The following is a 26,328-nucleotide window of genomic DNA, read 5'->3' as shown; positions in this document are numbered from 1 at the left end:
CTAAGGCTGAGTCCCGCCGTGTGTATATACCGTGATCTTTGTCCCTTCCACCGTTTGTAGACATTTGGGTGGCTTCCATTTTTTGCCTATTGTGAATAGTGCCACTATAAACAAGGGTGCACAATGATCTCTTTTGAGTTCTTGCTTTCAGTTCTTATTTTGTGTACGTCCAGAAGAGGAACTACTGGATCCTATGGTAATTTTTTGAGGAACCTCCATACTGTTTTCCATAGTGACTGCACCGTTTTAAGGGAATATTTCAGTTATTTACCTCTTCCTGTGTGTGTGTGCGCGCGTCTTGCCTTTCCTCTGCGAGTTTTGCAAATGTAGTCTTCCTCCCTTCTGCTCAGTTTATGTCCTTTGAACCAGATTAGTTAAAATCTGGCCCCACGGGCAAGTTTGAGTTAATGCTACGATAGGCTGGGTGGGCCACACCTGCACAGGTGGCCCAGACTGGGGAGCTATTGGCTATCTCCCATCCATCCACTTTTAGAAAGTAGAGTGTATCCCATTGGCCGCCCTGGCAGATGTCTCCTGGGAAGTCCCAAGCTGCTCCAAAGATTGAGCTAGAACCAAACTGGCCCTAGACTTGTAGCTCTTGGAACAGCTGCTCAGCCTTCCTCAACTCCACCATGTTAATTGTGATTAGTAGGTTCATTTGCATCTAAAAGGAGTTGTTTTCTTATCAGCACCATTGAGTTGGGAACCAGTGTGCTCCATTTATATAGAGTGGCCCATTTTAACCAGGCCCATTAAGCAGTAAAAGTAAATGTGGGTGTTTTACAAATGCAAATATATCATGCAAATAATGTACTTTATGCTGAATGATGCCTTGGTTTTCATATGTAAAATTAGAAACTGTGTAGCGCGGAGATAATGATAAACACCTTTGCATCTGTTCATGAAATGTATCATGAGCTGTATGCATCTGAAATTGTAGCTGGGGTTTCAAGCAGTATTTCTCCAGTATACTCAAACATGCACTCCATATTATCAGAAATATACATGTACTTATCTAGTTATTTATATATTCCTAAGTAATCAAGAAATCACAGAAAAGAGTAATCTAAATTACCTAACCTATTACTTACCGTCAGTGATGAGATTTTTAATTTTGTTTCCATTTTTAAAGATTTTTAAGTTTTTATCTGAGCTGATGATGGTGAAGGAAAAAATGTTACTATACAGGCTAGTTCCTTGGTAAGAGACTTAATCGTGTCCCTAAGAGATTTTTTAAAAATCCTTAGTGTTTGAAGTAATTCTCTTTTATGACCGACAGTAGCATTTCTGTTGTTTTATAAAATTCGCCAAGTAGAATAATGACACCCATGTTCTGTATACATCAAACTTGGCCACATTCGAGGAGGGAAGTCACCTTCAGTCTCTGCCCACATGGGGTTTCTGCTCTTTGGAAGTCAAGACACAGACCTATGGAAAGTGAATTAAAGGTGTAAAAAGACATCAGATCAGAAAATACGGCAGAATATGATCAATTCCCAATTGGCTGTACGGGCGGTAATTACTAGACCAGTTCAGAGTAGGGGAGAGGTCCCAGGGTGGCAGTGACCAGGAACATTCTCCCTGGGATCTGTGATTTGAGTTGAGCCATAAAGGACAGATTTGGACCTGAACAAGAGAGGAGAACACAGGAAGAGGACATTTCAGGCAGGGGGAAACAGAATTGGCTTGAACGGGCCTTGGAAGTATATGGGGTCCATGTGTCTTCTGGAAACCTGCTCAGGTGGCATACTGGGGAACAGGGGGAACACGCTGGGGAAGATCAAGGCTTCTGACGGGCAGAGAACCTATTGGCCTTGATTCTGCCCTGCAAGCGACTGGTTTTCACACACTTTTGTAATCACCAAACTCTTCAAGTGAGAAATTCTGTGGAAAGTCAGTATATAAGACACATGAAAAATCACACGCTTTGTTGACATTGGAGCAGGACCTCACTAGGCACCCATTCCCCCACCCCCACCGTTGGACACCTCCCGAGGGCCTCCTGAGGAGCAGTCAGCACAGCAAGGGCAGAGCACATGAAGGCGCTGTGCCTGAAGAAGGCTGCTAAGGTGTTAGACAGGGCGGCCTGGGATTGGGGGGGTGTTGTTGGGGCACTAGTGAGAACACCTGCATGTGGTTTGACCCAGTAGAGCAGAAACACAAGAGACCTTGCAAGGAAAGGGTTGGCAGCAGTGGGTGACAGTATGGGAGAGGAAGGTGTTGGACGCTCCAGAATTTTGAACTTGAGCATGTTACGGGTGATCACCAAAGGATGAAAAATTTTTTTTCGTTTTTGTGAGGAATGCTGAGTTACATTGTAAACATTGGATAGGTGTCAGCTCAGACACACAGCAGGTGTCTCAGTGTTGCAGGCAGTGAGTGTACCATGGGGAAAGAGAGCCAGCCATAGCCATGGACACTGTTGTGGGTTGAGTCGTCTACCACCCCATCCCGTTCTATGTTGATGTCCTAACAGTAATACATTAGAATATGACCTTATTTGGAAATAAGGCCATTGCAGAAGCAACTAGTGAAGACGGGGTCATACTGAAGTAGATGGACCCCTAAGCGAATATGAAAAGGGGGAAATTTGGACACAGATGAGCACACACTCGGAGAATGCCATGTAAACACGAAAGGAGAGACAGGACGGTGCATATGTAAGCCAAGGAATGCCAAAGATTGCCGTCAACCCGCGGAAACTCAGGGAGAGGCATGGAACAGATTCTCGCTTATAGCCCTTAGAAGGAACCAACATTGACCGTGGACTCCGAGCCTCCAGAATTGTGAGACAAGAAATTTCTGTTGTTTAAGCCACTCATCTGTGGTATTTTGTTATGGCGGCCCTAGAGGACTCACAGAAACATGAGAAACCCAGGGCAGTGTGGAAGTGCCCATGGGGACGACCAAGGAGGCAGAGGCGGAAAGCCCAACCCTCCGTTTACGCGATCGGTGGGGTGACAGCCAAGGGTCAAGTCAGGGCACAGCCAGAGATAACGTTCCATGGTCTGGAGAGAAGGTCAGCTGGAGATGCAGAATTGGAAAAGCTAGATTTTCCATGGGTCCATGAACTCTTCTAGGAAAGAAAGAGGAGGAGAAAAGAGAGAGGGCTAACGTTCTTGGAATGCCCATAATTATGGGGTCCAGGCTGGACAGAGCTCACGGGACATAGAGTAAGGAGAGTGGGATGAGGAGAACCAGGCCAGAAGGGTGTTTGAGATTAAAATTGGAAAGGATTTTAAAGGGATAATGTCTAAGTAATTAAATAGGTAATGTCAAAAGTCATAGAGTTTATGTAATCAGGAAAATAAAGGCAGGCTTCTCTTGTGAGCTCATGGAGGAGTGGGGGGAGGCTGTCATGCCATCAAGGGCCCTTTGCTCGATGTGAGAGGAGTGTGGCCAGTCCTTGGAGACAGCGATGTGCTGGGGTCAAGGCTGGGCACGCATGCCAGCTTGGGGGCTTTGTTAGCGCATGGCAGAGCTATGAGAGCTGAGGAGAGAGTCTGGATACTAGCTGAAGTTTGATGATGGGTGCGATAAGAAGTTACTAGCCCTCAGAAGGGGGAGGTGAGTGGAGACAAGGAGTCGCCACTCCTTGTGGAGTAGTAGAGGGAGGATAGGTTCCAGAGGAAAAGAGGCCAGTAGGATGCCACTTTGCAAGGAAGAAGGTACAGACACAGGTAGAAATAACGGAGCCTGAGTGAGCTTATGCAAAATGGCTTTGGTTTTAGAAAAGAGGAGGTGACATTGCCTGATGGAGGTGTGGAGAGGGAGGTCTGGGATTTGGCAAGTGGGAGAAGATTGGGGCCAGCCTAACTGGGTTGCTGACCACCAAGCCGGTGGTCCTCACCTGGAGGCAGTTTGATATCCCAGTGGTGGCAGCATCCGGAGGTAACTATAGTTGTTACCACAGGGGAAGGGTTGCTACTGGTATCTACTGGGTCGAGACCGGGGAGGCTGCCGAAGATCCCAAAATGCACAGGACAAGCCCCCATGACAAAGAGCTCTCCCGCCCCAGATGTCAGAGCAAAGTGAAGAAACCCTGGGGAGGTCCGCAGCGGTTCTCCCTCCCTGGGGAGGTTCTCAGACGTGTCCAAGGAGGGAAGCCTTAAACTTCACAGTGTGCTGGGTGGACCGTTTTGAAACATTGACCATCGCTCTTACTCCAGGCCCCTCTGTCCGGTTCTCATGGCCGTTTCAACCCCCAGCACATCCAGGGCCTTGGCTGTGATGGGCACCCAAGAACTCTTTGCGACATGATCCGGTTGGAGGCAGGATGCGTCTCTAGTTTTCACACTTGGCTAAGGTAACAAAGCGACTGCGTTTCTTCCCGTGGTCCGTATTTTGCCCTCAGGGTGATCTTGCCATGCTCTCCGTTGTAGCTTTTGTGGTCACGGATCGTTTTTGTCTAAGTGTTTCAGAAATGCCTTCCCGAAAATTGGCCAGTGCTGGTCTGTGTCCACCTGACCCGGGAAGGTCACTGTGGCGGCCGCACTTGTCAGTTTGGGTCTGCGCAAGTTTCGGTGCGGAGTTCTCTTTTTATTTCAGCTTGCTTTATTTAGAGTAGGTGGCATCTCCGAAGCTGCTTCTCACAACCTATTGAGTTTTAGAAACTGTTGGTGGCTACTTGGGGCTGAGGAACATTTGCAATGAGCTAAGCATCCAGAAAGGAAAGAGGAAGATGAAGGTGTGGCTGCCTCATCTGTTCCAGGAATGAAGAGCCAAACTGGGAAAGTGCGCGAGACGGAGGGGAAGTGGTGGCACCGAGCACGTCACTTCAGTTCTCCGAACCTAATTGTGGGTCGTCAGGATCACCGCCGGGATTCTTGCAGCGTACTGAGCATCTGTTGTTGCGTTTCATTCCCCGACACTACGTGCTGTCATTGCCTCCAGGTTGCGGGCATGGAGTTGAGACTTGGCCAAGTTGAAAGGCGTTCAGGCTCTGTTTTGCACAGACTCCTGAGTCCAGATCTTGTGCTGTCCCCACCACACTGGATGGAACCAGGCAGCCACTGAGATCCATTTGAACGCCCTCATGCCCTGTTTTATCTGGAAGGTTATAAAAGTATCAAGAGTATTCCCGAGAATTCTGAACGTTCGTCTATGCGCTTTAGTGGTGCTTCTCAAATTGTGAGCGATACTTTACGAAACTTGATCCCTTCTTACGTGTGTTTCTGTCCAGCCTGCTCTGATTTCTTCATCCCGAACTTCAGTGACTGGCGTCTTTCACCCAAGGAGTTTGTGGTCGTATGTGTTATAGGTCACATTTGTTTTTCTGTTATTTCCTGGTAATGAGCCTACAGTTAGAGATAAAACACTAGACTTTCAAGTATGGGGTTGGAGGGGGTGGGGGGGATTTCCCCATTATTGCAAGTGCTTCCAGTGTTTGATTTCTGGGTAAACACAGTCTGGTGGTAGACGTCACACGTCCAAAGGGATGGCCTTCACATTTTGATTCCGGTGCTAAGAATATGACTGGAGGCTGTTCAGTTGCCTCCAAGTATTGGGCAGGCTCTGGCCTCTGTAAATACTAGATCCGGACAGGCTGGTCTCACTATATCCGTTGCCTCGTCCTTAGTTTGGGTTTTCTGCTTTTTAGTGTGCTGTGGACCTTTCTAGCAGGGCTGCTACCTGTTCCTCCACAGACACAGCACATAGGTTGGTCCTTCGCCGCCTAAAACCCTTTAGACTTTGAGTTCTTTCTTCTGGTGTCTATCTTGTACTTCTTCCTTCACTCGTTGGCTCTCTCTCCGTCATTTTAGGTTTAAAAAGTTTAACTGTATTAATATATATATATAACATTAAATATTACCATCTTAACTGTTTTTTTCAGTGCACAGTAGCGTTAAGTACATTGATGTTGTGTAACCAATCTCTAGAATTCCTTTCATTCAGCTTAGAGCACTGCAATTGTATGCCCATTAAACGATTCTTTTTTTGAAAAAAATTTTTGGATTTCATGTATTTTTGATAGAACACAAGGCAGGGAGGAGAAGAGAGAGGGAGACAGAATCTGAAGCAGGCTCCAGGCTCTGAGCTGTCAGCACAGAGCCCGACGCGGGGCTTGAACTCACAAACCGTGAGATCATAACCTAAGCTGAAGTTGGATGCTCAACCTACTGAGCCACCCAGGCGCCCAAGATACATTCATTCATTCATTCATTCATTCGTTTAGAGACAGAGAGAGACGGAGCACAAGTGGGGGATGGGCAGAGAGAGGAGACACAGAATCTGAAGCAGGCTCCAGGCTCCGAGCTGTCAGCACAGAGCCCGACGCGGGGCTCGAACCCACAGACCATGAGATCATGACCCAAGTTGAAGCGGGTTGCCCAACCGACTGAGCCACCCAGGGCCCCCCCCCCCCACCCCCCCACGCCATTAAACAATTCTTGACCTTTGCTTCCCCTCAGCCCCTGGAAGCCTGCGTTCAGCTTTCTGTCTCTATGAATTTGACCACTGTAGTCTAGTACAGTATTTGTCCCTGTGTGTCTGGCTTGTTTCATTAGTATGATGTCCTTGAGGTTCACCTCAAAGTGTAGTATCCTCTTGTGGTGGTGATGGTATCTATCCTGTTCTCTCTTTTACGGACCAACAGTTCACATTTGGTAGCTGAGTTCTTAGAAAAAAGTACTTTTCTTCATTTGCTTTTCATTACCCTCACAGAAAGTCCAGACCAGTGTGTGGGTCTTGATTAGTTACAGTTGTCTGGGTCTCACGGCGATGGAGGCTCACGAGAGGAGGGAAAACCCATGCCAGATCGCATCATTATGCCAAGAGCCACCTTAGGGCTGTACAACCTGTTAACCCACGGTGTCCCCTGGGGAGTTCAAAGTAATGCAGCTTCGATTGTACAGCACTTCCTGAGGGCTAAGACACAGCAGCCGCTGGGTCTGCTGTTCGAGATGGTATCATCCCTCCCTTGGGATTTTTGCTGGCTCAGCTCTGATCTTAATGACCATCCGGATCAATGTGCTCAAATGCCAGGTCACACGCTGCCTTTCCGGCAGACAAGGCCCTCTTCACCTGTTGGTCAGTTTCCTTTGTCGCAAGTGGGTTTGTCGTGTAGTGCTGAAGGTCATGGAATTTTGCTGGAGCGTTATTGAAATGAGACATTGGTGGACCCCGCGTTGTGGTATCTGCTAATTACGAGCCCACGTGTCTGTCTTTCACATGCGGTGAGCCCGATTGCTTTTTCTAGCCTGGAATTTTGCCTTGAGATTGTTTTTGTTTGTACGTTTGTTTGTTTCAAGTTTTCATTTAAATTCCAGTTAACATATAGGTATACGTAATATTAGTTTCAGGGGTAGAATTTAGCGATTCATCACTTACGTGTAAACCCCAGTGCTCGTCACGACAAGTGCCCTCCTTAAGACACATCACCCATCTAGCCCCTCTCCAACCCACCACTCTCCTTCAACCCTCAGGGTATTCTCTATAGTTAAAAGTCTCTTAGGGTTTGCCTCTCTCTCTCTCTCTCTCTCTCTCTCTCTCTGAGGGACCATCCAAAAGAAGCGTGTAGATTCTCTGGCTAGTGAGCTCCAACACTTCGCAATTAACATGACAGGAACCAGCTTTACTTGAGCTAGAAAGAGACCATAGGTGAATTCATCACTGACAGTGGGAACCAGGTAAGAGCAGGTGGGTGGGCCAGTCCCAAATCTCTCTCCACGCCTGGAGTACTGATTACGTGGGCAGTGGTGCAAAACTACCAGAATAGTGATCAGTGACTTAGGTACATTAAAAGGATGCTCTAGAAATTGCTGAGTAGATTTCTATCATACAGAGAATTTTCCTTATCTTAAACCACTGGATTTACGCGACCTCGGTTCCCCACATTTACTCCATTCCTGGCGTCTAGTCAGTTTTCCGCCAAATCAAGGTCAGGATAAAGAGGAGATTTGGGTGGAAGTAAGCTGGATATTCAGGCTCCTGCGGTAATACTCAATTACTGAATGCTCTCAAAGCACCAGCTCCTCTATAATGAAGTCCTCAGTTTTTAAATATCTTTAGAAGTCAGGTGATTCAGGATCGGCAACAGCCAGCTTGCTGTTTCCTGCTTTCTTGTAAAAATAAGATGGTAAAATTCCAAGGAGCTGGCTGGAGTTGCTAAAAGATAATCTTGAGCGTTTTAATGCACGTTATTTTCCGTGCATCTTTGAGCCTTAAAGGCCGCCACAAAATAGGACAGGAATCAGACGAAAGAGAAATCAGCTTGCCATGATCCTGCAGCCCCGAGACCCCGCCAGATCTGGTGTCCTATGTGTCAGCCTGGCCATCCAGAGGCCACAACGGCCAGAGCTTAGAGGGCTGCCGGAAAAGCCATAGGTTCGGTGCATTAATCTTGCTTCCTACTCTGAGTATAGTCAACCCCAAGCAAAACAAAACCCTTATGTCAGGGTTCGTAAGTGCGTGTTTTCCAGCACGTTTGACATTATTTTGATGTTTAACCGTGTTTTTATGTGCTGTCGCACTTTTCTGCCTCCCTCTCCGCCCCTCACCAATCACGTAACGCGTCCCTATACCTGCTGTGCTGTGACGTCTCTGGTAATGAAATTTTGGTCAACAGAATGTGTCACTGGGGTTGCTCCTTGTTAACAGTATTGATTGCCATCCTGTTAGTACCAGAGACCCTGGCTGATTGGTAAAGTGTTCATTACATAGCCCCTCAGATATCTTACTATGTGTGCACATGTCCACTGAACTTAAAAATCTGTTACCAGACCAACTTCTCCCTTTTGTGCTGTGATCGGCAGCGCATTAACCAGTATCACGTGGCGTGGACTATTTTAGTGAAGGTAATTTATACTGCCTCCTGCGTTGGATGTAGGAACGTTTTTGACTAAGTGCTTTCTAACATTAATCTAAACCGATCCTTGATTTAGAATAACCTACTTCCCACTCTAAGGATATTTTACTAAGACTGGCTTGATTCTAAAGTTTCTCCCTGGGTGTCTTAAAACCGTGAAAACGCTCATCTATAAACGTAGTAAAGTGTCTTTGTATATACTGATCTTCCTTATTTTCTTGCCTCTCCTCTTACCAGACTGTGGGCGGTAGCACATCTACAAAATGTTTTATAGGCTACGGAGTGCAACACTGTAAGCCAAGAAATTGAAAACAGGATACGAAACAAGGGGATGGGGGAGGGAGGGAGGCCATCACAGCTCTTTCTGTAATGTTAAGGATTTGGTGAGGATAAAGTCCGAGGAAGGCAAGGTCGCATTTCTCACAGGCAGGTGCCACTAGGAAGTGATAGAAAACCCACTTGGTCCCGGCAGACACAGATAGAAGTTCTCTGCCACGTAAATTCATAAAATTAGGAGTAAATTAGCAACCATTCTGAAGTTACAAGTTGTGACGTTGAACTGTGTGAATTTGCCGTGTCGTTTACCCGCAAGTGATTTCAGTGCCCAAGAGGGAGAAGGGTCAGGACGGTAACTGGGATACCCACACAGACAGGTTCTGCCCTGTGAAATACGAAGCCCATTCAACTGAAACCTCATGGGGTTTTGTTTTTTTTTTTAATTTATTTTTTTTAATTTTATTTATTTATTTTTTTTAATTTTTTTTTAACGTTTATTTATTTTTGAGATAGGGAGCGACAGAGCATGAACGGGGGAGGGTCAGAGAGAGAGGGAGACACAGAATCTGAAACATGCTCCAGGCTCTGAGCAGTCAGCACAGAGCCCGACGCGGGGCTCGAACCCACGGACCGCGAGATCGTGACCTGAGCCGAAGTCGGACGCTTAACCGACTGAGCCACCCAGGCGCCCCTGTTTGATTTTATTTTTTTAAACATCTGTTCATTTTGGGGAGAGTGCAAAGGGGCGGGGGAGGGGTCCGGAGAAGGGGACAGAGGATCTGAAGTGGACTCTGCACTGACAGGCAGCCAGCAGCGAGCCCAGTGCCGGGCTCGAACTCGTGACCTGCAAGATCATCACCTGGGCTGAGGTCAGATGCTCAACTGAATGAGCCACCCGGGTGCTACCCAAACCTCACGGTTTTTAAAGATGCATTTCCATGGGGCGCCTGGGTGGCTCGGTCAGTTAAGCATCCGACTTCAGCTCAAGTCATGATCTCACAGTTCATGGGTTCGAGCCCTGTGTCGGGCTCTGTGTTGACAGCTTAGAGCCCGGCCGGAGCCTGCTTCGGATTCTGTTTCCCTCTCTCTCCCTGTCCAGTCTCAGCTCATGCTCTGTCTCTCTCAAAAAAAAAAAAAAAAAGAAGGGGGGGGGCAACGAATAAATGTTTTTAAAAAAAATTAAAGATGTATTTCCAGAGGGTGAGGGTGTAAATAATGCATCAGTGGGAAAGCATGACTTCTAAGTGATACATTTGGAGAGGTGGTTGTTCCGAGTGTAAATGAGCCCATGCTCACACTGGCTTCTCTTGTGTTTCAGCACATCAGGTCCACCCATCTGGCCGGGCAGTACCTTCTTCAAGAGAAATGGAGCCCTTCTGCAAGGTAGGTGTCTAGGAGCGGCCCTCCCCACCCCCTCGCTCTACGCCCTGGCGCTGGGTAGCAGGTGGGAGAGCGCTGTCTTCTTAAGGAGCGGGCACTGTCTGAAGAAGTGTGACTGCTGTGCGTTGGGGCTCTTTGTCCAGTCTCTTTATTTCTTCCTGCTCACGTCTCCTGGTTGCTATGAATTGTTATTCCGAATCTGGGACTGGTTCTTTGGTTTGTCACCGCTGGTCATATTCCAGAAGCGTCCGGCTTGCTTTGGTGAAACTGGAATCATGTGGCAGTCAGGATATGACAGTAGCATAAACGGAGCTGGTTAAAAACAAAACGGAACAAAACAAAACAAAACCCCTGTTATGTGTTTTCAGTGCTTGGGTCAACGAGGAATGTTTGGGGGGGGTTCCGGCACTTTGGTTATTGTGGTGGTTCCACTCGTTCCTTGCTGTCCCCTAACATCCGCGTGTGCCTGGAAGGTTGGTTGCCTGTGGTTTGTTCCGAGGCTCGGAGGTGAGCCACCCCTCTCCTGTCCCGACGACTGTCCTTTGCAGGGGGACATCCTTCCTGTTGTCCAGCCCACCCTTCGCTGCTTTGCCGTCAGTCCTCCCCAGCGTGCTCAAAGAATTCCAACTGCCGTTCATCTCTACTTTTGCTATTAAGTTTCTTTTGAAACGGCCAAATAAAGTTGAAGAATAAATGATTAAAAGTAGCCAGAAGAGGGGTGCCTGAGTGGCTTAGTCAGTTAAGCCTCCAACTTCGGCTCAGGTCATGATCTCGTGGTTCCTGAGTTCGAGCCACGCATCGGGCTCTGTGCTGACAGCTCAGAGCCTGGAGGCTGCTTCAGATTCTGTGTCTCCCTCTTTCTCTGCCCCTCCCCTGCTTGTGCTCTGTCTGTCTCTCAAAAATAAATAAACATTCAAAAAAAAGAATTAAAAGTAGCCATAAGATGCCTTCTGGATAATGCTGGGTTATCCCTGTTAGAGATGTCTGCTGTGCAAGTAAGCTGGAATCAGTGGGCTCCCAGGGCCCTCCCAGTTTCCTGTCCCCATTCACCTCGTCGGGCCGGGTAAGGGTCAGAGCGGCATGGCTGGCCAAAAGCAGATGAATCTGGTCATACCAAGAGCTTTAGAACTGGGCTGGGCTTGTACAGAATATTCCACACCTTTCCGTTGGTTTAGAGCTGGTTAGCCTCTTTTCCTTAAAAGTACATGCCGAGGGCTGGCCAGGCATGTGAAGGAGTAGAATATAATTGTGGCTGAGAAAAGGGACATTTATCTTCAGGTTTCCAGAGTAGCTCAAAGAGATGCCATCACATTTGTGTTGTTGTTTTATAGGCCATGCAATTACATACTGCTTTTTAATAGCCTGTGAAATCAGGAACTGAAGGATTTCCTTGCCTTTTTGCTTGGTACGGGCGAAATTTAGGTGGGAAGTTTTGACTAATCCTAATTTTAATGACTGTTATAGATACCTTTAATATTTAAGGAAAAAAGGGAACTCCCTCTACTCTCAAAGATTAATACATAATTAAAAAAAATCTGTTCTCCCTTCAGATAGCAAAAATGGAAACCAATTATGATGAGCCTTTGGGAATTTTTTTCAAGTGAGTTTCAAAGTTATGTGCATGTTTATTTTTCCTCCAGATCTACAACAATAATACGAATATCATTCGTGTTTGGATTATTTTCAGGAGAGGGATTTTACTTGGCGAGCACATTTTCTTGTAGGATTTTTACTCATTAAGTTTCATATTAAGATTTGCTCTTAGGATATTAGTTTTTGGTTGTTTCTGTTGGGCAGAGACATGAAGAAAACATCAATGAGATTCTGAAGTTGAGTGATTTCACTATGAGATCCTATCTCATGGGTGTGGACATTTTTCCTCTTCCAGATAGGGTTTAAAATTCTAATTATTCTAAGTGTTGAGAATTACATTATTACAGATTTCAGATGCTTATTCAGTCCGCATCCAATTCCATGCAGCCCTCCTTTTTTGTTTTTGTTTTGTTTTTTTGTACATGTGAAAATCAGAAGACTCTTGGTTGGAGTTTGAGAGGGTAGTCAAGGATTTGTTAAGTTTTTCCTGCGATATTTCTTTGCTGTGTATTATATTTGCTCTATCTATATATGGAGTGCTGGAGACACTTTTATTGTTGCTAAGATTTTTCAAACTATGTGCGTGTTCTCCCTAATTAATATTTTTGTAGTCCTTTGGTGGGGTATGGTTCATCAAGAAATCGCTCATGCCCATGAGTGAACGTTTTACAATAAAAATATGGGTATATAAAGAACAGAGCTGCCCAGTCATGCCAGTGGAATGTTTAGTTTAAAATCAAGTAGAAGGAGCACCTGGGTGACTCAGTTGGTTAAGCAGCCGACTTTGGCTCAGGTCATGATCTCGCGGTTCCTGAGTTCGAGCCCCACATCGAGCTCTGTGCTGATAAGTCAGAGTCTGGAGCCTGCTTCAGATTCTGTGTCTCCCTCTCTCTCTGCTCTAACCCCGCTCGTACTCTGTCTCTCTCTCTCTCTCTCTCTCAAAAGTAAGGAAACATTTGGGGCGCCTGGGTGGCTCAGTCGGTTAAGCGTCCGACTTTGGCTCAGGTCATGATCTCACGGTCTGTGAGTTCGAGCCCTGCGTCGGGCTCTGGGCTGATAGCTCAGAGCCTGGAGCCTGTTTCAGATTCTGTGTCTCCCTCTCTCTCTGCCCCTCCCCTGTTCACGCTCTGTCTCTCTCTGTCTCAAAAATAAATAAACGTTAAAAAAAAAAATAAGGAAACATTTAAAAATTTTTTTTCAAAAATCAAGTAGAAGAAAACATACCTGATTTATATACTCACTTTCTCACCTTTATACATTTTCAAAACATGCACACATTCCTTCTTTTCCCTCTGTAGCAAGCAAGAGGACATTTTTTTCTAGATAATTAGCCTACCCCACCCCAGCCACAAGCAGAACTGTCTGACCCGGGCTACCCGGGGGTCAGGGAGAACCTACTGTGCCCAGTAGCCCTCGGGTGGAGGGTAAGAGAACTTGGGCATGGCCGAAGAAGCTGATGTGTCTCGTCATTTGGAGGAGGGGGGCTTATTTTTGTCAGGAGGGTGGGAGAGTAGGGGCTGTCAGTTCTTGGGAGAGTTGACACCTTGAACAAGACCTTGAAAAATAGTGTGTGTGTGTGGAAATGGAACAAAGGGCATTGCAAGAGGGGGCAGCAAGTCTGTAGGCAAGAGAGGGCATGGCGATGGGAACGTTATGTGGCAGGTGCGGACAATGAGTGATTCACGGGCACTTTGGGATGATGACATCCCATGTTCTCAGCAGGATCTGCCTCAGAACGCCATGCTGCCCAGAGAGGGTATGGTAGCAGTTAGATCCTGAAGTCCGCGGAACAATACGGCATCATGGTTCCAGTGGGGAACCCATGTACGTAGTCAGATAGTTGTTTGGTTTGTTAGCTGTCTGGCAGAAACATAGTAGTTATTATTTTTTTTTTTTCCTAGCATAAAACCAGTTGTAAGAATTCACTGGAAGGAAGCTCTCAGGGTCCTACTAGAGTGTGGCCTCTGTGTTTGGTTCTTGCGGAGTCACTGGCGAGAGGGCCTGCTGAATCATCTAGCAGTTTTGAGGATAATGGGGGAAGATTTGGTTTGGATTACACCAGGCATGGGTACTTAACATAATTGGCCATTTCATCAATTCACAGTATTTATTTTAAATGCCATTTAGGCTGCTAGAGACAATTTTAGGATGTTAGCAGTTTCAGGGACCAGAGAGCACTTCAGTTCTTGTACAATGGAAACCTAGCTGTGTGCCAGAAGGGGACAAACCCTTTGTTTAAAGGGGACCCAGGGCAGGTCCAAACAGATGAGTGTGGTTTATTCGGAGCCCTGCAGGAGTGACCAGCTGACAGGTGTCTCCAACTGTCCCCTCCGCATGTCTGCGTGTCTCTGTTATAGTCTGTGTGTGTTTGAAATACATTTTTTTATTTTATTAGTTAATAACATCTCATTTTTTTGTAATGAAGAGAGTAAAGCGTCCTACTTTTTTTTTTCTTCCCCAAACTCCCTTGCGCCTCCCCCCCTCCCCCACACATACACATTCCATTCACCCATTAAACTTAAAATTGGGTTACTTTATTTAAACATCACCCTTGGATGGATTATTTTAATGAGTCAGTGATTCCTAGTTAAGGACATTCTTTACCCCTGGTCTAACGCTTCATCTGGTCCCTGGATGTTTCATCCCAGCACTACATACAGCATTGCCGTTCTCTTCTCTTCCTGCCTTCTTCTAAAAGTTCCTATGAGCCACGGTCATCTTGTCTTCCGCTTCTGCCCTTTGGGTCTTTGTAGGGTCTGTAGGCAGTTTCGTTCAGAGACCAGCCTCGGCCTTCATAGCTCTGAGCTTGCTTACATTCAGGACCACCTGCCTTTTATCTCTTCCCCTTCCTCTGAGCAGGTGTTTCCAGGGCCCCGCCCACTCTGGCGTCACACCACACACCCCAGCCCTCCTGGCAGATCTGCTCGAACGTGGACATCTCGCCCCGGCCATGCCCGCTTGCAACCTCCCCGCCGGCCTTCCCGGCCCTCCCTCCGCCTTCCTTCTCTCCCTCACTCCAGGGTTGGGCCACTAATTATTATTAAATCTGTTTCCTTAGGATGCAGTGGAAGAATTAAAATAAATTCCATAACACACATAACAGATTTTTATTTCCATTCACTTCTGACAACCCACGGGATGAGCTAATGAAATGGAAGGAAGAGCTCCAGGGTGTTCTGAGTGCACGGAGCAGGCTGGTGCTGCTGTAGGCCCGAAAGCAGGTGGGGACAATGGAAACCAGCTCTTTTGCTGTCAGATGCATGCTGTTCCTGTGAGCGCACAGGTGTGCTCGCCCTTGGTCACACTCGTCCCAGGTTGACTGTGACCATTGGATGACCTGCTCTGGGGAGTCCTGGGTTCCCAGGTTCCAGGTTGGCTTCAGGTGCCTCCTCTCCTGGGAGTTAATATCCTTGCACCTGCTCTCCACCGCCCTCACCCTCTGCTACAAGCTCTGCTATGCATTGTTGCTGCTACGGTGCACGCCATACCTCACTTTGATCGTCTTTCCTGCCGCGAAAGGCTCAAGAGCAAGGGCTCAGTGTATCAGGAACAAGTTCCAGTGGGCAGAGCACCGGATTACAAGCAAGGGGTCCTGGTTGTGGTCCCAGGTCTGCCACCTGGTGAACTTTGTGACCCCGGGCCAGCCGCTGGGCATCCCTGTGTTTTCACGTTCTTCCTTGTGAATGAAGGAGTGGACCTCAGTGGTGGCTGCGGTTTCCTGTGGAGTACCAGCTGTGTTCCGTTGTAGCAACTGGTTTCCTAAACGTGGGTCAAAATGGATTTGAGGCTTAGCTGTAGCTCAGTGGAAAAGAGTGGTGCTTTCAGCCAGCTGTGTCTGCAGATGGGTCCAAGGAGAGGAGACAGCGTGGTGGCAGCCTGGCTGAAGATTCCAAACCTCGAACAGGACAGCTCTGGGAGGTCCCGTGGATCTCAGGGAGGCAATAAGCGTGGAAATGAGCCCCGTCTTGGCTTCTTGCGTGACTGGCCAAACCTCTCTGGTGGGGGGGGGGGGGGGTGATAACAATAGTGTCGCTGGTGTTCTAGGGTTCTTGTGAGGATTCAAGACATTCATATTAGAAGGCATTTAGGACATGCTACATTCCCGGTCAGAGTTAGTTATTAGAACTTCCTGGGAAAATAGGAAACTAGGGCTGGAATCTCTGAATGTGATTGATTTCCCTGCGCTCTTTACCTTCCCTGCTAAAATTTCCCTTGTTCCTTTGCTGGGTTAGTGATTCTCAGAACAGGGCCAAAGACGGGGGATGCCCCAGATCCTGCTGGATTTATAGATAGATCTAAACTATTTGTTCATCCCTTTATCTCCGATTCCTTTCGAATAGGACTGCTTCCTTGCGAGGTCACCCAGTTCACACACACGGAGCTTTACCCCTTGCTCTATAATTGTATGTACACGGCAGGTGTGTAGACAGCCACATGCGAGAGCACGGGTTTAGCATCGCGTCAACCCAGGGTTGAGTTCCTCCCTCCCTGGGCACCAGGTGTTTGACCTTGGGCCTCAGTGTTGCCAGATGTGTTCCCCAGAACCTTTGCGGAGGTTAGAGGAGAATGTGAACCTGAAAACACAAATCCAGACCAGGGCCTACCTGGCCCCTCAACCGCTCTGTCACAGCAGAGGTTTATAAACTTCTGTTTCATTCCCAGGGTTTCTGATCATTCCTCCTGGCACATATATTCAAGGTGAAAAGTTCCTCTATACCTCAAAGGAGTGGACTCCTGATCTCTCCTTTGCATGGCTTTCCATTCTCGCTGCCAGCCCCCGTTTCCTTCCCCGTGGAACCCGGATGGCTCTGCGGGATCCCATCTCCACACGGCCTCGGGCCTCCAGGCACTTCCGGTGCTTGGTGCTTCTCGGTGCTTCTCTCCAGAAAGACCTCGGATGGGATCTCAGGGCCTTTGGGCTTCGCCTTGACCCTCCCCCACTCATCTCTGCCACATTTGATTGCAGCCCCTGGGCTGTTTGACTTCTTTCATCTAATCTGCTCGGCAAGCTGACTCCTTTGTCCATTTTGCAAACCAGGGCATCCACCTAATGCATAAATCTCCTGACTCTTGTCCCCAGGCACGCCCGTTTTGGAAAAAATACAGTAATAACAGAAAGGGGGAGAGGAAAACCTGCCTACATTTCCCCCCAAGTCCTGAGCCTAATTGCCTTCTCTACTCTGTCAGCCTGCAGAGACCTTTGGGTTTTAGGAGGGGCCCCTTTCTCTTTCTCTTGGCATCATTTGTCTTGTTCCGCGCTGAGTTATCTGTAAAGGTATTTATGTAATCACAGTAATAAAGTCAGGACGCTGTTTTTGTTCACAGGTGAATTTAAAGACTCGCTGGCCACCTCTTTAGTCACTCATGTTCTGTGCGGTCACTGAGAACAGGCTCTTACGTTAGTGAAAAAATATAAGGAAATGCAGTTTCAAAAGAAGCCTCTGGTCAGTCCTGACGTCACCGTCTCCTGGGAATCCAGACTTGCCCCATCTGCACTTACTGCGACATTCCCAGTGTCTCCAGCCTGGCGTGGAATCTCAGAAAACATCCATAGCCTGGATGTTCCCTTCTGACTTGGACGTCAGCTGGTCTCTCTCCCACCGTCTAAGATTTTCACGGGAGCCCAGTGTTGCACCCTGAGGAAATGGTACCCTGTGGACAGAAATAGGGAGGTCAGAAGGAGTTGCCAGTTTGACGGGGGACGTGGCATTGAGAGCTTCCTCTGGGACAGGCACCTGCCAAGCAGGGCCCGTGGGCTGGTCCTCCTGTTCCAGGGTGATGTCGCTAGGAGGGGACACAGGCTGGAGTTAGGAGAAGGGAGGTCAAGGCTAGGAAGGGAATGTTGAAACGTGTGAATCCACAAATGGCCACTGCAATTATGGGCACAGATGAGATTTTCAGAGGAGTACAGAATGAACTCCTTTCCAACATGGACATGTTAGAAAACGTAGATTTATGATAGAAAGCGGTGGTAGTGAAGACAACAACAACGACAGCAGAGAAGCAGCTTAGTCGGAAACTGGGGAAAGTCGCTGAAATGAAGGGCAAAGAATTTCAGAAAGAGGGGACAGGCGGGAGCACCCGCAGACACAGAGAAGCCAGTGACACTGTCAGCTCTGATGGCTACAGAGGCACAGGGCCTTCAGCGCACGGCCATTAGTCTACTGTCGGTCCCTAGGGACCTGTGTGTTCAGGACATTTTTGCATAAACGGAATCATACAAAACGTGACCTTTTGTGTCTGGCCATATATGTTCTTTACGTCATTCTTATATTAGTCTTATACATTAGGTATTCTTACTCCCATTTTGTAGATGGGAAAAGTAAAGCCCCAACAAATGTCCTGCTCGAGGTCACAGAGCCAGGATCCGAAACCTGGACTCACACTAGCTCGTCTTTGGTTCGGGACGGGTTAAGTTGTTTTTGAAGTTTTTCACTTGAGATGCTGACCTGTTCTGCGTTGTGCTACAGACTGGGGCTGGGGACAGTCCTGTTGTAATGGTCAAAAGCAGTTTATAATGACAAGACAGAGAGATGGAAATGAATCCTTCTGTTGTCTTTTTATCATTCAAGGCATTGAGGTATTTCCTGTCTCTTTTGGTCCCCCCCCCCCCCCACAGGACTGTTGTAAACAGCTGACTTTAAGATCTTTTAAAGACTGTGGATAGAGAAAAAGGGAAATCCTGAAGTTAGTCATCCAAAGACTAATACAATGAGAGGAACTCACACCTTTACAGAATGAATATTTTGAGCCTATCTGGACTTTATAGTAGTAGATAGAGAGGTACAGATATTTTTACACCAGTTGTAATCCATCAATAGGAATATATCCTTACAGTTTAAGTTTTGAGCACTAAAAATGTTTTTCTTATCTATTAAATTGTATCAGATTATAAAATATATAAAGATTACACAATTTTGGATCACATTGTACTGCAGAGCCTGCTTTTATCAAAGTGCTCAATCTTAAAATACAATTGGAAAAGTCATTCCCCTTGAAGTTCTGTTTAACTGCGCTTGGATGGAAGTCTGGAAATATTTTTATGCAATTGCCAAGAGGCTTGTGATGAAGAGTTTTTTAGAATGTACTCAATGAGCTGTTCACATTACAGTTGCAGAAGTGCACTTAAAAGCATCTACCTGTAAACTTGCAGAGGTCAAGTTTGTGTTTTTGTTTGGTTCCCTCAGCGACCAAAAGGCGTGGCTGAGAACTCCAGGGTGTAGCGCTCACTGCGGAGCACATGATAGGTTGGGAATGTATGTGTGCGTGCCAGTGTGTGTGTGTGTGTGTGTGTGTGTGTGTGTGTGTGTGTGCGCACGCGTGCCTACGAGAGTGAATGCAGCCCCAGGCACTCAGGCTTTTACCTCCCCGTGTCTTGAGTCTGCAAGAATAAATTCTCCTGCCCCTCTTTTCTTTGGTGATTCCATCCCACCCAGCTCTCCAGTTGGCCTTTACAAATGATGGCCTGAGGATAAAAGGCCTCAGTTTTCAAATCAGCTGTGCCTGGATCCATTCCCTGCCTGGCTGCCTAATTGCTGCCTGACCTTGGACAAGTTATGTGAACTTCCTTGAGCTACAGCAAAATGCAAAAATACCAGTCCTGCAAGATTGGTATCATTGTGGGAATTAGCTGATGACAGTGTGTGTGACATCCCTGGAACTCTGTGGGAGCTCCTGTCCCCACTGCTTTCACTCCAGGGGAGGCAGCCTGCCCGGGAGAGAAGAGTAGAGACCTTACAGCTGGCCGGTGTTGGGTACAGAGGCCAGCCTCTTGCCATCCCCCAGCTGTGTGACCTCAAGCAGCTTGCCTGATGGGTTTGAGCCTTTCCTTCTTAGCAGGTCAATGGATGGCACTATTTCATGGGATTAAAAGATACTGTTGGGGCGCCTGGGTGGCGCAGTCGGTTAAGCGTCCGACTTCAGCCAGGTCACGATCTCGCGGTCCGTGAGTTCGAGCCCCGCGTCAGGCTCTGGGCTGATGGCTCGGAGCCTGGAGCCTGTTTCCGATTCTGTGTCTCCCTCTCTCTCTGCCCCTCCCCCGTTCATGCTCTGTCTCTCTCTGTCCCAAAAATAAATAAAAAACGTTGAAAAAAAAAAAAAAATTTAAAAGATACTGTATGTACTGGGGCTGGGACAGTGCTTGGCAATAACTGAGTGTTTAATCAATAGAATTCATTATGCTTATGGTATTTGAATACAGCATTTTTGCAATTTCCTAAGGGTTTCGATACCTTCCACCCCCAAATAACAGTAACATAAACCCTTCCCCCAGTTGAACTGACATTTTGCCTTCAGGAGTATTTAAGACTGTTTCCAGTCTCTGTGAAGCTCCTGCTACATTAAGGCAAATACCCACGAGATACCTAATACCCGCAAGAGGAGTAGAACAGAGTTCTTACCAGCTGCTCTCACTGACACTTTGGAGTGACTGAGATCTTGCAGAAATGTGACCCAGAGAAAGAAGGTTCTTTGGGGATGAGTTAGAATGGCTTACAATCTGTACTCCTGTCTTTTTCCCCTCTCAGTGTCTCTGATGGTGCCAGAGTACGAACTATTTGCAAAGATGCATTTCAGAGGTGGGAGGGAAAGAAAGGAGAGACATACTTGCAGTGATCAAGAACCTTAGAGAATCATTTAAAGGATCATATTGAACTTGTCTCCCACTTCATGGAAACGTCACTTGGGAGCACGTGGATGGATTGGGAGGTGAACGGTTCCCCAGATGCAAGTCTGGGTCCGTTCTCAAAGAAGGGAAAAGGAACTGTCCGTCACAACGGCACAGCCATTTTATTTAAAAAGCAAAGCACCGCGACGGTACGTGGCCGGCTCGGTCTGTAGACTCTTGATCTCGGGGTTGTAGGTTCAAGCCCCGGGTCGGATGTACAGATTACTTAAAAATAAAATCTGTAGAAAAGAAAGAAAGGAAAAAGAAAACGCACAGGACGCAGAAACATTAGGTTACACATGCAAGTGTATGTAGCCACTAAGTAGAAGATCCGAGGCCAGGAGGCATACCTTCACGTTTGGGACTCCCCCAGCTTTCTTTTCATGATAATGGCCGTTATCCATGGGCGTACAGGACTATCAAGATCTCAGGGCATAAGGTGGTGTCCATCAAGTTAAAGTAATTTCCCAGAGGCCCAGAATCTTAGTTAATGATGACATTCACTTTTCCTGGCGGAGTGGGGATTGCCGAAAACGTCCTGCTTTAACTCGAGTTGCCGCATTGGTGATAAGGGAGCGACGAAACATGGGCTACAACTGCCCTTTCCTGGGGGTCAACCCTGAGCAGCCAGCCTCCGTATCTTCACGAACTTCCCTTCGCAGCCAGGGCCAGTCCCCAGATCCCCATCTTTAGCACACAAGATGCTTGGACAGTGGGTGAATGTGTTAAGCCATAACAAAACACCACAGGCCGGGTGACTTAAACAACAGAAATGTATTTCCTCACAGTTCGAGAGCCTGGAAGTCCAAGATCAAGGGGTGGCAGGTTTGATCTCTCCTGGGCCTCTCTCCCTGGCTTGCAGATGGCTGCCTGCACACTGTGTCCTCACATGGCCTCCTTTGTGTGCATGCGCATGCCCTGGTCTCTTCCTCTTCTTGTAAGGACACCAGCCTACTGGCTTAGGGCCCTGTTAGCGTCCTATTGCATCAGAGCCCCGCCCTTATGTCCTCATGTAACCTTACCCAAATTCTGCCACACTGAGGGTTAAAGCCTCAACATCTGAATTGGGGCTGGGGGGCGGGGGGGGGGCGGCACACCGTTCAGTCCGAGTCGGTTCAGTGACTTTCACGCATACATTTCACGAACATTCCTTCATTTCCTACTGTGTGCTAGGTACCCTTGCGGCTGGGGATAGAGAGAAAGAGATCTCTTGCCGTCTGGCTGGGGGCGGGGGGGAGGGAGCGGGGGGCAGAATCACCAAGAAGCCTCGGTGGTTTGTGCCATCGCAGAGGAGCTCAGACTCAGAGGGAAGGAAGTCAGGAGTCACAGAAGACTTCCCCGAGGGGCGTTGCAAGAGCCGTGTGAGGCTGCTGTCCCTGCCTCCCCCTAAGTCTGCCCGACATGGTCAATGGTGCCCTTCTCGGTGTCGCTCCGAGAGGCGCCGTGACGTTGCAGCGCCACAGTTAGCCAAGCCCACAAAGTAGTGAGGCCCACGGCCGAAGGCAGGGGTCACAAGGAAGTGCACAGACGGTACGTTGGGGTGTGACAAAGAACTGTGATGAGCCAGGCTGGAGAGGGGAAGTCACCGTGTCCCTTTGAGGTAGCTTGCCTCGTTCCTAACAGGAAAGAGGAGGGGAAGGGGAAGGCACAGTGTTCCAGGCAGAAAAGGTGGGGAGATTCTGATAAAGGTAGTGGCTTTGACTTTGAGGACTTGGGGGGTAGGTGGTGCAGCTTCAGCCTTACACTGAAATTAGGCGCGTAAGGAAGGAAGGGTAAAGAACCGAGAGCTGATCTTCGCAAACATGGGCGGGAAAACCGCCGCTGGGCGGTCGGTCGGTTTCACGTGCTCAGTGTCGCGTGGGCACCGCTGGGGCCGGGGCTGGGAGGCCACACGAAGCGCAGTACTGACCCCGCGAGAGGAGAGTGCGGGCTAAGAAGCAGAGGTGAGGTGGGGAGCTGGCAGGGCAGACAGAGGGGTGTTAGAGCCCCCCCCCCATTACTGCAATCTGGGGCGTCTCTGCATTTCTCTCATTACCCAGGCTACTTAGGAAAACCGTAATAATCACATTATAAATCAGTATAATTTGGAGAGCAGTTGAGTGATGAAAATCCAGTTCGGGACCAGAGATGGAGCCTCTTCAGACTCACTTGCTGGTTCCCAGCTTAATTTTTAAAATTAAGACACTGTTAACGCAGAGACTCACAAAATAGTTCACAATCCAGAACGTAGGGAGGGGACGACAACATGCTAAATGAAAACATGAGCTCCCTTTCAGAAACCGTCCTCCTGCGTGAGTGTGCGTGGGGGTTGGGGGCTGGGGTCAGGGGGTGGCATAGTTGTTCTCTGTATGAGGCCATTGAACTATAAACGGCATTTGTTGGACATGCGAATCAATAAATTTGGAGAACTGAGCTTGGCATTGGAGGGACCTGGCTTTGGATCTGACTGGCGGTCCCTCGTAGTCCCCTTCCCCCACCCACACACAGAGCTGTATGGTCATTGGCACTGTGCGTTCATGCTTCTTGGGTTGGTCAGATACTCACCTTTGAGCTTCTGTTTCTTCATCTGTAAAATCGGGAGGATACCACCTGCTTCCCACAAAGGAAGTGAAATAATGTGCAGGCCAGCACTTAGTGACTCTAACAGGGTGATCGCCACCCTCCCCCCCCCCCCCGCCCCCCTGCCAGGGTTCACAGGGAACACGTGCAAGGAGAAACCAAGGTCGTGGTTATCTTTGGGGTGTAGTGAGTGGAGAGGGTGGAAGAAGGCTCCTGAGCTGGCAGCTTGTTCATCTGGGTTCTGGTGACACAGGTAAATCGTTTGTGAAAATTCATTGAGCTGAACATGTATGCGGGCTTTACTGGTTGTGTTACTTCAGTCAAAAGTTTCAAAAATGATTGGGCAACAAAAATTTCATTACACCTGCTTGATTTCAGATTTTCCTTATGCACATGTAGTGAAGCTCAGAATTCTGACATGATTAAAGATGAGACTGTCATAGATTTTTATTAAATCAATGTAGTAAATTAAAGCTGGTGAAACACAGAATAACAAGAATTTCTCTCACAATTCAAGCGTGTTTTATTAAGGCCCGCTGAACCTGCTTGTTATTGATATTGTTAATACAATATTTAGATTCCATTTTGAACATGCCAGCTGGCAGCGATTACTGAAATGTCAATCTTACCCGAGAGTGGGCTTTAAAAAAAAAAAAAAAAAAAATGAGAACCGGAGTTAGGTTCTTAAATGTAGGTTAAGATGAATTTATGTGACTGTAAGTGACATGAGGGGGAAAAAATGAAAACTCTAGCAAAAACTTTGAGAGAAGTTCTTTGCCGGAACACATAGGAGACTCCTAACGAGCTTGAAATTTTTACCTAAACAGGAGTGGTTTTTCATGCCACCATGGTAACCTGATGAATAAATATGTTGGGGGGAGTAATTAATTGATTTAGAAATCGTTATTAAAACCTTGAAACTTCAAGCATTTTGCTAGTGAAGAAGACCACGTTTGAAAACTTTTGAGATTTAAAAACGGGACAGAGTGGGAAATGGGGGAAATGGATAAAGGTCATCAAAAGGTATAAAATAAATCCTGGAGATACAATGCACAGCATGGTGACTGTAATTAACACTGCTGTACTGCGTATTTGAAAGTTGGTAGGAGAGTAGGTCTTAAAAGTTCTCATCCCCAAAGGAAAAACAATCTATGTGTTGTGATGGACGTTAGCTAGGCTTATGATGATGGTCATTTTGTAATGTAGGAAAATACCAAGTCACTCTGTTGTACGCCTGAAAATAATATAATGTATGTCAATTATGTCTCAATAAAAGTAAGACTAGAGGCACCTAGGTGGCTCCCTTGGTTAAGTGTCCAACTTCAGCTCAGGCCACGATTTCATGGTTTGTGAGTTGGAGCCCCAGCGTCGGGCTCCGTGCTGACAGCTCAGAGCCTGGAGCCTGCTTTGGATTCTGTCTCTCTCTCTCTCTCTCTCTCTCTCTCTCTCTCTCTCTCTCTCTGCCCCTCCCCCGCTCACACTCTGTGTGTGTCTCTCTCTCTTTCAAAAATAAACATTAAAAAAAAATTTTTTTAAGTATAAATAAAAAATAAAATGAGAATGAGCAGGCCAGTTGCACCGAGATTTTGTAACTTCCAGGGCAATATGGTATAACCAGGATCTTGTTCGACTGAAAGCTCGCACCTTGAAGGCTGACCAGAGGAGTGTCCTTTCTCTGCAGCATTTGTTGAAATGATTGAAGTGTTCAGGAGAGCCTGCCAGAGCTCTGAATCATTTGTTATCTTCAATTAAACCGTAGGGCCCCATGTATCAGTCCTTTGTAAATACTGTCTACATGGCTAATGCTGCTTCTCACATTTTCAGACCTCTTCAGGATGTGTTGTAATGATAAAAAAAAAAAAAAAAAAAGCTTAGCGGCATTTTTATGTTAATTCTCGGGCATGGATCTTGCCTTCAGAGTGTTCCCAAGCCTAAGGCTGCGTGTGACACTGCCATAGTTCAGGGACAGAGAGAATCTCAGAAATGCCTGTGTTTGCTTTCCCAAAAGAGCGAGGATGGTATTGCAATATGTTTTCTTGTTTTAGTGAAGGTAAGGTGCCCACCCGTTCTACTTTTGATGAGTTACACTGTCGAATACACGTCAGAGTCTGCGCGCCAAGCTTCTGAAGGCCTTTGTTCACTTCCGCGGTCTGTCCAGACCAGGCTGGGAGGTGTCAGTCGTGTGGCCTGTGTTCACAGCCTCCGTCGGCCCTTCCAGTATTTTCATCTCCGAGACAGGACAAGAAAGTACACACCCTGGTTTGGCCGGGGGCGGGTGTGGGGGGGGGGGGGGTGGCCATGTCGTGGTACAGAATCACATTGGGGGAGTCCCTCCTGCTTGTGTCTCTTACATGTCTTAGCATGATTTCTAATTTGTCCACACCCTCCCCTCACATCTAATAAAAAAAAAGGGGGGGGGCTTGCTTACTGTTTTTCCTTGGAGCAGGGTAATTTACATAGCATTTCCTGTGTATTCAGGGTCGTTATTTTGATGATAGGAGCCAAGTGCCACAAATCACATCGTGGCCTCCAGTTTGTGCGTGGTGCACGTATGCAGGGACCAGCTAGAGTTACAGAATTGCAGAGCCGGGAGCTCTCTGAGACCCCGAGCTGGGCACACCTGTGATGAACAGACAGCTAAACGTGGCCCAGAGAGCCAGGGCTGGCTGTCGGTCGCGGGGAATATTGTTGGCGACACCAGCCCCTCTCCAGGCCAGTCTTTTCTGCCAGCTTTTCAAATTGGAGTAAACTCCCCTTCTCTTCTTGGTCCGCCAAAGATATGGAAAGGGAGAAAAGAAACCCCAAGCTATGTATCAAATCCAAATCAGTAAGGTAAGACCGGACACTTCTTCCTCACCATACCGGCACCAGTCCTGGCCTGGAATCCCAGCTTTCTCCTCACTCGCAGTATTACGTCTCAGGTCTTGATCTGTCCATCTCTGAAATGGGAAATAAGGACCCCCACCCCGTGCTAGGTCGCAGGGAAGATTTACATGGTATCGCATTAATGCCTGGCATACAGTAAGCACTCCATAATTGGAAGCTACCG

General features: G+C 47.5%; 1 protein-coding gene across 7 annotated transcripts in view; it reads left to right on the top strand.

The window, feature by feature from the left end:
- Positions 1-26,328, top strand: part of FOXN3 (forkhead box N3) — a 399,107-nt gene that overhangs the window by 272,519 nt on the left and 100,260 nt on the right. For all 7 annotated transcript variants that reach the window (XM_053889698.1, XM_019461991.2, XM_053889699.1 and 4 more), the window contains one exon: positions 10,401-10,465. In XM_053889698.1, the coding sequence (XP_053745673.1) occupies positions 10,401-10,465 (65 nt within the window). The remainder of the gene's footprint in view (positions 1-10,400; positions 10,466-26,328) is intronic.

This window comes from Panthera pardus, unplaced genomic scaffold (assembly GCF_024362965.1).
Source record: "Panthera pardus isolate Hobbes unplaced genomic scaffold, ASM2436296v1 HiC_scaffold_24, whole genome shotgun sequence".
NCBI classification, from domain to species: Eukaryota; Metazoa; Chordata; class Mammalia; order Carnivora; family Felidae; genus Panthera; species Panthera pardus.
This window is presented reverse-complemented; position numbering and strand designations above follow the sequence as displayed.